The sequence below is a fragment of the Microtus ochrogaster genome, linkage group LG5 (genome assembly GCF_000317375.1).
Source record: "Microtus ochrogaster isolate Prairie Vole_2 linkage group LG5, MicOch1.0, whole genome shotgun sequence".
NCBI classification, from domain to species: domain Eukaryota; kingdom Metazoa; phylum Chordata; class Mammalia; order Rodentia; family Cricetidae; genus Microtus; species Microtus ochrogaster.
In genome coordinates, this window is record NC_022031.1 from 15,870,549 (window position 1) to 15,885,042 (window position 14,494).

The 14,494-nt window shown below is 37.9% G+C and overlaps 1 protein-coding gene across 1 annotated transcript in view; it reads right to left on the reverse strand.

Annotated features, from left to right (window-relative positions):
* LG5H8orf34 (linkage group 5 C8orf34 homolog) overlaps nt 1-14,494 on the reverse strand; it is a 381,926-nt gene that overhangs the window by 282,837 nt on the left and 84,595 nt on the right. Inside the window, exon 2 of the mRNA XM_026786802.1 lies at nt 4,923-5,070. Within this exon, the coding sequence (XP_026642603.1) occupies nt 4,923-5,070 (148 nt within the window). The remainder of the gene's footprint in view (nt 1-4,922; nt 5,071-14,494) is intronic.

Genomic DNA, 14,494 nt, shown 5'->3' on the forward strand with positions numbered 1-14,494 from the left:
CTGGTCTCGAACTCACAGAGATCCTCCTGCCTCTGCCTCCCGAGTGCTGGGATTAAAGGCGTGCACCACCACCGCCCGGCATTTCTTATCTATTTGATTGAGTAAATATGAGGGGCAGAAATTCATTCAATAGCATTGCAGACACAGGATTTAATTGACACTAGAAATTTCAGCACTAGTCATGGTTTGTCATTTGAATTTTTTTTCTTTTAAGAATCCCAGAGCTTCAAGATACATGGCAAAAGAGCAAGGAAAACTCTGCCTACAGTATCTGCTCTCACACCTGAAATGAGATAAAACACTCCACATACAAGTGTGAATTGCGAGAAAACTATCATTCCAGAAAGAATGAATGAAATAAATTAAATGAAAGAAGAGATATTTAAGAAACCAAGGAAAATTATAATCTTACAGCTATTAAATATCAAAATCTGACTTTTTTGACTTCCCAATGTAAGTAAAATAACTCTATGAAACAAAACAAAATCATATGGAAGAGCTGCTGAGCAAGTTATGATTAAAACACTATTGCACCTAGAATTTTATTTAAAGGTTGTTTTGTGTTGTGTTGTGTTTTCTGTACTGACAGAAAACTAAAATGCAATACTGCATTAAATTTGTATTCGGTGTTGGAAAAAGAACGCTTATGGCGTTGAAAATTGAATCAGGGACATAAAGAAGACACTTCACTCAATAAAGATCCAGAGCAGAGAGGCCACAAAATGAGAAAAGCAATATCAACTGAAAGGGAAGGACGGGTGTCCCTTAGTGCAGACTCAGTTTGCACAAAATGACTTCTCTGAAGAATCACCAAAAATATCTTCGCTACAGTTTTGAATATCAAAAGTGTGTGTGTTCATGAGATTATTGTACAAAAGGGAATGATTTTCACTGGAAAAAAAAGAAATTAAAATAAGGTTTCTCCTCTACACTATTAAGCGACAAACAAGTGAGAATATTCTGTGTCCTGAGTTCCTAGATTTATTGAAATGGAACAATGGGGCGACTTCAGATATTATGCGAAAGTATTTTGTCTCTGTCCTTGAGATTTAAAGACAGTCTGTAACTGACTAGAAGATGCAGCAAATTAGCACAAAATCACAGCCATGGTTCAAGAGGGAATCACAGCCCACCAACCAAATAATCATCCAAGAACTCCTTGCTTTTCTTCTCCTTCCTAATCCTCCCTCTGAAATATTTCACTTCTTCTGTGGCCCTTACTTTTCACATAAACTATCTCTGCTCCATTTTCAAATCCCCACTTCATATCTTAATGTATATACCATTTTCACATAAAAATGCTTCTTTGTAACTACCTGGAATAGAGGGTTTCACCCCCTTCACTAAGCACAGGGGCTGTGAAGGCTTGAGATGCCTAGTTTCCAGATGCTTCTGCAATGGGAGACAACAGAGGAGGCGAAGCACCCTTCTCCTTTGTGGAAGCCCCTCTCATCATCTTGTTTACCATGCCCTATTATTAGCCTCTACTTCGTCCATGGCAGTGTTCCAGACATGGCTACAGCCTGTTCTGTGCTCTGACAACATGGGTGAAACACTGGTGACCTCTTAAACTTAGGCAAGCCACAAGCTTCAGAGTTTTTTGCTTCAGTTCCTCGAAGCTTCAATTCTCTGATGCTTAGACACTCCAAACTAGGGCTCTGCACTGGGTATACTTATTCTCTAGAGCAACTCCACCTTAGATGGCTTTGCATCAAACATCGCTGTCTCTCAACACAGCAAAAATCCTGTGTCTCTTCTTTTTACTATGTCTATCTCTTACATGTTTTTTGATCTCTGATTGTAGTTCTCTGAACAAGTCTTTTTTCCAAACTCAGTAACACTTTTATACCAGGCTTTGTGCTTAGTCACCTGTACAATTTGTTCACCAATATCCCTAACTCTTGCATAATTTGTGTCCCATCTTCTATTCTGGCTATAGTAGCATAACCACCCTTTCCAATGAGTCCTTCAGATTTTGGGGCCCTGCTTGAGAATATCTCGCAGGTTTTAATAATGACTAATTAGTGTCTTCAATTCAGTTTTGCCCCAGAGTTATATAAACAAACTTTAATTTTTCCTTTCATAATTTGTCTCTCTTCTCTTCTGGTAGCTTATCAGGATCACGGGCACTTACTTCTCCTATTTAATATCCAACTTCTTCAACAAGCAATTTTACCTCTCAATAAACAGCACAACGTAAAGCACACAGAATAATCCCACACTAATCGTCTTCCAGAAAAATCCCTTACTTAACAAATAATTTAGCACATTTTCCTCCATTCTTTCATTCCTGTAGATTGTATAATTTTTCCTCTAATACTAGATAACTCCTATTTTGGGGTTTCCTGCCTTGACTCAGTCCAGAGATTCAGAATCACATTCAAATGCCTGCTAGTATTGCTTACTGAGATGCTTCACAAAACTCAAATTCACCAATAGGAATTCAGCCTCTACTTCTCATTGGAAATTTAGTTTCATGTTTCATCTTGACCTATTAAGTGAGTATTTATACCATTACATAAGCTAGTAAGCTAGTAGCTATAAAAATCTACTCCTTTCTTCCACCCTCTCTGAGAAAAGTCAGCAAATTCTTGTGTCAAGGAGAATTCTAAAAAATCTGGGATGATTACATAGTAATGATTAATCATGACCTATAATATTGCCAATTCTTGAATGAAGATGAGACCATTAATTTGCTTCTGTCTAATGCAATATAGCAAAAGTGTTGAGATGAAAATATCACAATTGCAATGTAATCATTACATCATAGAAACCCCATTTGAAAACACTTCTTGAATTGGAGAAAATAACCTGTCATAAGGTTAGAGTCCTGTGGTAGTGAACTCTACTTGTATCTAGCAACTAAGACTAAACCTGGGCTAAATCCAGAAAGGAAATCAAGAGCACAGTCATATGCTGTGGAGAGGTTATTTTCCAAAAAGCCAAATGGGCTTGGAAACATGTTCTTCCCTAGCTCAGTGTCCAGATGAGGATGCAACCCAGCCAGCAGTTTGACTCATCTTGTGAATCTGCGCAGAGCTGACTAAGCCAAATGCAGGCTTCTGGACATGAATATCAAATGCTAAATATTCACAGATGCCTGTATGATCTTTTAGTCACAAGGTGGGTACCATCTTAGTACCTGGGAACCAAAACCTTTGCCAATTAACCCACCTGACTTATGAACTCAAGGAAATCAGCCCAAAAACAAACAAATTAATAGGGCAAATATAAGAATTCTGTTTTGTATGGCAAGATTCATGTTCTAGTTTTCTGTCTAATGAAGATAGCTTTTATGAAGATATCATCACCAACAATGTCCACCTTCTTCAGAGGGTATTCACTCTCTGCCCTCTTTAATGTAGACTTGTGAGAACATCAAGACGGTATTGATATGACAACACAGGAAAGAAGGCCAAAATCTTTCCCTGAGGTTCCACAGAGTATGCAGAGAAGAGAAGGCAACATGGTACCATCCCAGAAATCATCTAGAGACAGTCCAATCCCCATGGGAATCGGGCAAAGAGTTGGTGACTCACACAACAGACATGCTTAGTTTGGGTTTTATTGTAACACTGAAACAGCATGACCAGCAGGAAATTGGGAAGCAAAGACTCCATCTCATCTTACACTCTGAGTAGCACTCGGTTACTGAAGGCTGGAGTCAAAGGCAAGAACCTTGAAATAGGATCTACAGCAGAAACCATGGAGGAATGAAGCTTATTGGCTTGGTCTTAATGCTGCTCAGCTTGTTTTCTGATAGAACCCCCAAAGCATCAGCCCTGGGGTAGGTAGCACTGTACACAGTGAACTGGACCAGCCAATCAAGGAAATGCACCACAGAATTGCCCACAGCAAAATAGGACGGGGGCATTTTCTCTACTGAGGTTCCTTTCTCTAAAATGCTTGTATGTATGTTGTGTCAAGTTGACATAAACTGACATAAGACTGGCTCAAGGCCTGGAGAGAGTGGGATTCGAAAGCGAACTGCAAACCCGAAGAACAATGTGCAGGAAGATAGAAGTCACATCTGTCCTGTTGTTTCCCCCCATTTAGTGGAGAAAGGAAGCTACAGGAAACTTGGAAGGCCGGTTCCCCAACGTTCAGTTTCTCGGGACTCAACTATTTCTAAAGTTAAATTTACTACTCAGGATAATACTAGTCACAGGAATAAGCAACAGCAACCTTGTAGACACTGCCTCATTACCTTCCTGAGCAGATTAGCTGTATTCCTTCAATCAAGTTGTTTATAAAATGAAACACAAGATTAGAATAATTACTTTGGATCCACACGGAAATAAATACTTCATGCAAATCAATGTGGCCCTCCTTTTTTTTGTCCCCCCAACTTGATGTATGAAAGCTTTGGTCTCCCTGGGATTGGGTTGAGGTGTTCAGGCAGCCAGGGCTTTCCTGTACACTGACTTGAGACCGGTTTAATAAAAGTGCACACCTTACAAAAAAAAAAAAAAAGAAATACTCTCATTTTCATTTATTGAAGCAAAGTACATTATAATGTATTCAAATTCAAAAATATTTTGCATGAAAAGTTAGTATGAAACTTTAATAACAGAATACCTGGAAATTTTAGGTTTATCATATTATAATTAAAAATAGTAGGGAAATTTTCTGTTCCAACAGTGGTTTTCTACTTTCCTAATGCTGCAACCCTTTAATACAGTTCCTTATAATGTGGTGACTCCCAACCATAAAATCATTCTTATTGCTGCTTCATGACTCTAATTTTGATACTGTTATGAAGTGTAACATAATTATCTGTGTTTTCTGATGGTCTTAGGAAACCCCTATGAAAGGGTCATTGAGTCCCTAAAAGAGTCAGGACACAGAGGTTGAGAACCACTATATCTGATATATCTCAAATTATCATACATGTTCATAGTTCCTTCTTTTTCCTCAATTACCTGATGGTTCACTTTCTGCCCAGAGGGCTGCTGACCCAGACAAAGTTCTTTGCAGCTGTCCTCGGTTTCCTTGCTTGGACTGAAGATGGTCAATGAGAAATGGGATTGGCTGGTCTGGTGTCTCAGTTATTAGCTTGGTCATTAATTCCTAAAGACAGAACAAGACACACATTTACATCTAATAAGAAGACACACTACTTGAACATTTATCATTGTTCGACAGTATACCAACTGTTCACACATAGAAATTAATTAAAACCTTCTCATAATTCTTCTAGGCATGTACAAGGTGACTGTCCTCTCTCTAAGCACAATGAAGTACAGAGAAGCAAGCTAACTGTGTTCCATAAACAAAACACAGCAAAAATGTAGCCTAAATCATATTAGAAATTTTATCTAAGTTATTTTTATTAAAGTATGGTTTCTAAATTTTAAATCTGGGATTACTCCTTCAAGGCATCCCATTAAGAACTAAGCTCTAGCTAAAACAGACAATATATCTTTTCTATGTGTTAATATTATTTCCCTTTGAAATTACCAAAGAACATGGAAAATTAAAAAAATATTTAAGCAGGCACAAGTCACATAGACCTTACATAATCACCAAACAATATATAACTTATTTTTACAAATTTCTCTCTCACACTTTCCCCTTCTCCTTCCCTTCTCCCCCAATGACTATATCTCTATCCACAGAATAGACTCTTTAATTTTTAGCTGCTTTAATGCTCTAACTTTAAATTGGGCAACATAGGCCCAGGGATCATGTCTATGTGTTTTAGTCATTCAGTCAGGACGAACAAAGGACAATCTCCAATTTGTGGTCAGTTATGGCATCCAGACATGAACAACTGGCTCACCACGAGGACGAGAATGGTGTTTTGTGCCCTATAAGTGAATTTGTTAACTGGTTTGCCCCCCTAGATTCCTGCCAGTCACATCTCATCTTGCCTGCTTTATCTTATTCTGTAAAATTCTATTCTGTAAGTGGTAATTGTTCTACTGAGTAGGCTGGAAAGTTAGATATTAGGATTACTTAGGAAAAAAGTTAGCAGCAACTTCCCATTCCAGTTTTGGTTTGCTTTCTTGTTTTCATTTGTTTGTTGCTTGCTTGCTTGTTTTTTTTTTGTGACTGAGAATGCTGGCCTATTTCTTCTACTCCAATGCTCTTCCTGAGATGTTGAGCAGGCTTGCTTGCCATCAGTCTGTCCCCAGTGATGTAGTTTGAGAGGCTTACCCTAAGTAATCTTAGTCTAATTATTTTTTATTCAGAGTCCTGTCAGAACCCCCCACGCAAGGCAGACAAAAGTCATGGTGAAATGAAGGAAAGAATTTTAACCAAAGTCACTTTGGGAAGACAGAGACTATGAATTTCATCCCATATTTGGGGCTACTGAGCCAAGTGTTGAGGCTACAAAGAGAAAGAATTGGGATGGGACAAGAAGTGTATGTAATATCTTAGCAAAGACAATACAGGTTTTGGAGATGAAAGATCCCATGTTGCTGCTAGGGGCACAATTCAGATAAACTCAGAGCATCTGGAAATTAAAGCCAGAGAAGAAAAGATCTAGACAGCTTGATTCATGAGTACACTGTGGTGCAAAGTATTTGTCAAGGAAATACTTTATATATACAGTACTTTCTGTATGCAGAAAGGGAGGGAAACGGAGGTACTACTATCACTGAAGAGGCTTTATCAGCAGTATAGCTAAAGAGAGGCCATCTCTTCACTGGCATTCACAAAGCAGCACAGGGATCAGTTACACATCAATGCCATATAACACAATTCAAAGCATTTCAAATTTTGTATCTAGACAAGAGATTGCACTATTCTATTAGAACTCATCATTCATTACAAAGATTGCCAGACAATAGAGAGAAATGGGGATGAAAGGACCAACAAGGTCACAAATGTCCTGGGTACTGAGATAAAGCAAAATTAGGTCGTATAAAATGGCCCAGGTCACAGTAACCTTCTGTTGTGACCCTGGGAGCTATCAGATGAGTTTTGTTTCTAAAATCTTATCTTTCAAATCACATGGAATATTTCTATATTTTTGTCTTTGAAAAGAAACTAAAGTGTTTCTTATTTACTATAGAAGATGGATTTTGCAGATTAAGTCAGATCACCTCTATTTTAAAAATATTATGAATCTAGTAATTTCAGGAATACATCTTTAATCCACTAGTAAGTATATAAGGCTAAAGGCACAAAATAATTTCAGTCATAAGCAGATAAAATAGTTAATGCTGTCTGCTGAGGAATACGTAACTATGCAAAGTTGTGTTGTATTTGGTTAATTATGCAAAGGAGTGTTGCTGTTTTACCTTGTCTGCCTAAGTCATCTGATTTGTCTAATAAAAAGCTGAATGGCACTAGCAAGGGAGGATGCATAAGCGAAACTGAGCATGGAGAATAAGGAGGAGGGAGAATTCAGGCTTGGAGAAGAAAGAAAAGGTGATGCTAGGGGCCAGAGAGACAGAGACAGAGGTAGTAGAAAAATAGAACATACAGAATGAAAGAATGGTAAAAAAAAAGATGCAAGACAAAGGGGAGATGAATAAAACAAGTTAAATTGAATTAAAGGAGTTAATGGAACAAGTCTAACCTAAGTTATTCATAGCTAATATTGAGTCTCTGTGTCTTTATTTGGGAACTACTTGACGGCTCGAAGAAAATGCCAACTACAGTTTTCAGTACAGAATGTTCGCTGGGTCAGAAGTCTAGTCTCAGATGATTCTGAACACAAGACAGGTTGTCTGGCCTCTCAGGATATGTATCCGTTAGTATATGCATCCAGACCTTCTGCACTTGAATGATCTTGAGAGCTGGAACTTGCAGAAATTTCTTTTCTAGACAGGAACATTTAAGATTTTCAAAGGAGTTGCTGACAATAGAACACCAGCCTCTTTCAACCGTGAAGTTGTAAGACACAAACATAACTGAGGAGCTAATCGGTTTGGAGATGAGAACAGCGCTGTGTGGGTAGAACACCACGTTAGACGTGGGAACTGATTGCTGGATGGTTCACAAGGTTCTTGCAGCACAAAGGGGAAAGTATTGAGAACATTAAGCCAGCCTCAACTCGAGGGCAGAACACCTTCAGGAAATGATGTGTGATCTTTACCATTAATGTAAGATTCCTGGTATGAAAGTGCCTGGGAGGTTTTGGTTGTACATGTTTATAAATAAATAGCAAAATGGAGTGATAGCATCCTGTCCCCCAAACAATTGTCGGTGGATATTTTTGTCTAAGGACCTGGGGATTGACAGCATGCTGGTACTAATTTACCTGAGACCATGCTTGCACTCACAGGCTAGAACACATGCTAGCAAATTTGTCCGTAATTGATTTAATTCACAATTACTAATAATGATAACTGGCTGATACAAACGGCATTCAACAGATGGCATGGAAAGCTTCCTAATTCAGCACTGAGACTCTGAACTCATTCTTCTGAATTCTTGTATTTACGGGCTGCAGATGTTTGGGTAAGGAACTTCATCATCTGGCATTGCAGCACTCCATCAACTAAATGTGAATGACAATAGTGCCTACATCATAGGGTTGTCATGGAGATGAAAAAGAAGACGATCAGAAAACATTTGCAACGTGCTTTAGGCTATGTATAGTCTGCTGGGGTGGGATCCTTTCCTCAGATCTCTCTCCTCCATTGATCTCAGCTAGGCTTTCCTAATGAAGAATTTGCAGACTTGCAGAATAGAGAGAAGCAGAAGCTATTCTCTAGGACTGATTGCAGACAGAAATGAGGACATATGAGAGACTCAGAGTAACTTCCCAGAGAGTCTGGAAAACTCGACTGCAGGCTTGGATAAAGAACCTGCAAAAACACAGGAGAGCTGCAGCAGGTCCTAGCACACAGTTAATAGATAGGCACCTGCTCCTTGTGCTGTAGCCAGAGATCTCCAGGTCAATAACCCTGATCCTGCTGGTGGCCTCTCTTGACCTGTGACAGCATTTCTCTGATCTCAGTGTCTTATCTCTCATCATGTAAGTTCATTATTCCTTACTCAGTTATAGCCAAGACACATAGAATAGCTTCTGCTTTCCTGATTTAATGTTAGTGGTGCCCCTTAAAAGAATGCAACATTTTAATGTTTACTGCAATTTATAAACATTTTATAGGTGACACACATATACACTGTATTTTATTGTATTATTATAATCGCTATACTTTTATTAACACATATTCACAATATTGTGGATATTTCCATTGACTTTATTTTATTTTGATATTAATGTTCTCTTTCTATAATAATAATTATATTATTTTCTTTTTCTCTTTCCTCCCTCCCGCCCTTCCCATGTTCTTTCCTTGGCTCCCTCTCAAATTCATAATTCATGGCCTCTATTTACTTAATTGCTATTAGTTAAAGTCCACTTAGTGTTACGTGTGTGTATGATTTCAGGGTTGACTGCTTGGTATCGTATAACCAATTGGAAGACTTAATTTTTCTGGAAAAGATTCTTTCTCCTTCTGTCTCAACAGACATTTGCTGCCTGGAGTTCTTTGTCTAGAGCTGAGGCCACATAAGATTTCCTCCTTCCGTGTTAGAAGGTCTAATGGTATTGTACTTTTTCAGGTCTTTTTTTAGATAGCTGTATTGTTGAGGTATCCTGAGCGAAGCATCCCTGTCTTTAAAGGAGACTTATTGTCACAGCACATTTTCTGGCATTCTGGCTCTTACAATCTTTTTACTTCCTCTTCCTCATACTCCTTGATTCTTAGATGAAGGAGTTGTGTTGTAAATGTATTCATCAGGGCTGTAAACCCTATGATGAGTAGTTCTCTGCAGTTGATTGGTTGTGGTAGTCTGTAATGGTCTCCCTCTGTTGCAAGAAGTTTCTTTGATGAGGGATGAGAGGTCCACTTATCTGTGCACTTAAGAAGTATTTAGAATGCACTTAGAAAGTGCACTGGTTTAGTAAAGCAGTGCTCTGGGGGGTCTCTTCTAATAACCATGAACACCAGTCCAGGCATTTGACTAGGTTTCCAGTACCTGGCATGACTTTCTTCTTCTCAAATGGGCCAGAAGGCAAATTAACCGCTGTTAGTTACAGACAGGAAGAAGAGCTGCTATTGCACTCTTAGATATCTCTTACCCTGCTAGTTCTTGTTGTGGAGCAGAATGTCACAGCTGGGTAGGACTGCTGGTGCTTCTCTCCCTTGGAAGTTTGCACACCACTTTTCAGCACTGTGCAAGATTGTCCTCAGGGATTAATACTGGAGGTAGTATCAATCAGGTATCCTTTTTTCAATGTTTATAATTATATTAATATAATTCATGTTAATAGAATACAGTATGTAGAACTTTATTTTTTGTCCCTCAAAACTGGTATTAAGATCTGATGAACAAATTAATTCATTTTAGATATGTGTTTATGTGTCAATGTTCTAGTTTTAATTAAGATCTTTAGATTTTGTATTCCTCCTACACACAAATGATAAACTGGCCAAGAAAGAAATCAGAGAAATACCACCCTTTACAATAGCCACAAATATAAAATATCTTGGGGCAACTCTAACCAAACAAGTGGAACAACTTTAGAACTTTAAGTGTCTAAAGAAAGAAATTGAAGAAGACATGAGAAAATGGGAAGATCTTTTATGCTCTTGGATAGGTAGGATCAACATAAAAAATGGCAATTTTACTAAAAGTAACCCACAGATTCAATGCAATTCCCATCAAAATCCCAACAGAATTTTTCACAAACCTAGAAAGAACATTACTCAAATTCACATGGAAAAAGAAACCCAGAATAGCTAAAAACAATCCTATACAATAAAGGAACTTCTGGAGTCATCACCATCCCTGACATCAAGCTCTCCAAAGAGCAATAGTAAAATAAAACAGCTTGGCATTGTCATAAAAACAGACACATGAATCAATGGAACTGAAGACCCTAGCATTAATCCTCACACATACGAACACCTGATTTTTGCCAAAGAAACTAAAATTATACAATCAGAAAAAGAAAGCATCTTCAACAAATGGTGCTGGCATAACCAAATGTCAACATGTAGAAGATTGTAAATAGATCCACATCTATCACCTTACATGAAATTCAAGTCCAAGTGGATTAAGGACCTCAACATAAATTCAGTTACATTAAAATTGTTAGAAGAGAAAGTGGGAAGTAGCTTTGAACACATGTGTACAGGAGACCATTTCCTAAATATAATCCTAGTAGCAGAGACACTGAGAACAACAATCAATAGTAGGACCTCCTGAGACTGAGTAGTTTCTGTAAGGCAAAGCACATGGTCAACAAGACAAAATGGCAGCCTACAGAACTGGAAAAGATCTTCACCAACTCCACATCTGTCAGAGGGCTGATCTCCAAAATATATAAAGAAGTTAGACAACAAAATACCAAATAATCCAATTTAAAAAATGGGGTGGGGAGATAAACAGAGAATTCTCAACAGAAGAAACCCAAATGGCGAAAAGACATTGAAGGAATTGCTCAGACCTTAATCATCAGGGAAATGTAAATCAAAATGACTCTGAGATACCATCTTACACCTGTCAGAATGGCAAGATCAAAAATACTGAAGACAGCTTACACAGAGAGGATATGGAGTCAGGGGAGAATTCCTCAGCTACTGGTGGGAATGCAACCTTGTACAGCCATTCTGGAGATCAGTATGGCAGTTTCTCAGAAAACTGGGAATAAATCTACCTCAAGAGCCATGAATACTACTCTTGGGCATATATCCAAAGGATACTCAATCATATCAAAAGGACACTTTCTCAACAATATTCATAACAGCATTATTCATAATAACCAGAACCTCGAAGCAACCTAGATGCCTGTCACCTGAAGAATGGAAAAAGAAGGTGTGGTACATTTACACAATGGAGTTTTACTCAGCTGTAAAAATCAATGACATCATGAAATTTACAGACAAATGGAAGGAACTAGAAAAAAATCTCAGGAAGACAAACATGGTGTGTCCTCACTGATAAGCAGATAGCTATAAAGCAAAGCAAAGGATAACCAGACTACAATCCACAGCTCCAGAGAATTGATAGCTAGCCTGGGGTGAAGGGGGAGGGAGGAAGAGGAGAGGGGAGGAAGGAGGAGGAGTCGGAAAATACATATAGCTCATAAAAACCCAAATAAATAAAACCTTTCATCTTTAGAAATAATATCAAAATTAAATAAAAATACTTTTAAAAAGTATTTCAGATCATTACCCTCCAAATATTCACTTTCCAGCCCACCATCTAAGTATGATTCATAAATGGTCATGAAATAGACATTTAATTGTTACTTTAAATTGTGGGAATCTCTGATTCTTGGCTGTTCATGAGACCACTGATATTAGTATTCACAATGGATTGGACTCTACTTGACTATACTCACCAGGTGTTTACAATTCCCACCTCTCCTGTATGGTATCATGCTTGTCTTTCTCACCTACCTTTTAGTCCTTGTGTACCTATTCCTAAGTTATAGCTCATTATTGGTTATTTTACCTCCCTCATAGCTCATGTTTTCCTATTCCACCTGACCTATATTCCATGCTTGTCTATTCTACCCACCCTAGAGGATACAATAATCCTTCTCACCTGAACCAAAGCCTATGTTTGCCTCAATGCACCCCCAGCTTTTTTTTTTAAAATGAAAAACATGCATACTGGGGGGAGGTTTCTCCTTGCCTCATTGTACATTCTAGCAGAACTATAAGGTTTGGGTTTGGCAGAAGTGGGGATGTCAAATGGAGTATACAAGTCTCCATAAAAGCTGAGGGAGGAAGAGACATCTCTGTAACATTTTCCTACCAGACCGTTCCAGGACACTTGGGGAACTCAGATTTTTCCTTTTCAGAACTACCCTAAACCTACTTCTCTCTTTACCAGTAAAAACTCAGATTTAGTTAGAAGGCTGAGATCAACAGCAAAGAAAATAGTATAAACAATAATAGTCGAGTAAGCTGTTCAAAGGAAAGAAAGTCAAGGTGGTCTTGGCCCCATCATTGTGAAGAAACAGGAGGTCAAAAAGATGATGAATCCTCTATGTAAGAAACGGCATAAGAATTTTGATATTGGCCAGAACATCCAGCCCAAAAGCGATCTGACATGCTTTGTCAAATGGCCCTGCTACACCAGACTGCAGCGGCAAAGGGCTGTCCTCTCTGACAGGCTCAAAGTAATTCCTGCCAATAACCAGTTTCCCTGGCTCTGGATCACACTGTTAAATTGAAGTATAATATCAGACCTGAAAAAGTAACATTATACAAGCTTACTTGGTTTATTTCATCATTCTACATGCTCTCATTACTGTGTGTGCACGTGTGCACACATGTGAGTGAATTCAATTATACTGTGGTGGAACTAAGAATAAATATCACCAAAATAAAGTTAATATTATGTGATAAACAATAGGTTTCTACCATTACCTCTATATAGTCTCATCCATCCATTCCCTCCAAGTCAAAGACATGTTTTCCATTTATTTATATGATCTTGTAATTTTACCATGCTGTTTATGCTCTTTGGAGCTTGTCTTAAAGACTTAACATAGTCTTCTTGATGTCCATCCAAATACTTTGCAAATAAATTATTTATTGTTATTAATTTATTAATGAATATTATTCATTGTGTTGATATGGCATAGTGTGTTCATTCATTCATTAGTGACTGTTTTGGAAAATGTGAATAATCTTATAATAATCACCAATTTATAAATATTTGTGTGGGTTAAATGACTAACAGGACAATTATTGGGTTGTACATTAAAGTTACTTTTAATCTTTAAAAAATGACAAACTATGCTCTAGGTGCCAATTCATTCACTTTTGCTGCATGTGAGCATCCCTAGCCGTTCTTCTGTTTATGATAATAGCTCATTACAGTTTTAATTGCATTCAGCCAATGAGTAATTGCAGTGAAGATCTCTCAATCTGTTCATCTGCCATCTTTGTAACTCCCTCAGGGAAAACTCTGTGTGTATCTTTTGTCCACTTTTCTAATTGATTGGTCTGAATTTGTAATTGTTTAGAAAGTCTGTTGTGTTTTATTGATACTACAGTGAGACTTTGAGATATTTTCAATCCCTCTCACAGTTTTACATTTTACATTCTTACAGGATGTCTCCTTTCAATGTTTGTGAGCAGCACTTGTGGTCCTTTTGTGGTCACTCCTTACAAAGCCCTTTGTGACTGATCTTCACTCAGCCCTGGGTTCTTAATGCTTGCCTCCCATTTCTCTTCCAAAGTTTCACAGTCTTATATTTTCCATGAATCTTAATGACCTAGTAGGAATTAATTTTGCATAGGGTGTCAAGAGTCAAGGATAATGGTCAAGGTCCTTTTTTTTCTATTTTAATTTCATTTTTGGCACCATTGCTGTGTCAAATATTTGATTATGTTTCTTTCATCAAATCACTTCTATTCCTTGGTTAAAAATTATCAGAATTTCCAGGAGGATGTTTATCTTTGGGTTCACCTTCTTATTTAGCTTCTCTAGGATCACAAATTATAGGCTCAATGTCCTTTATTTATGGCTAGAAACCAAATAGGAGTGAGTATATCCCATGTTC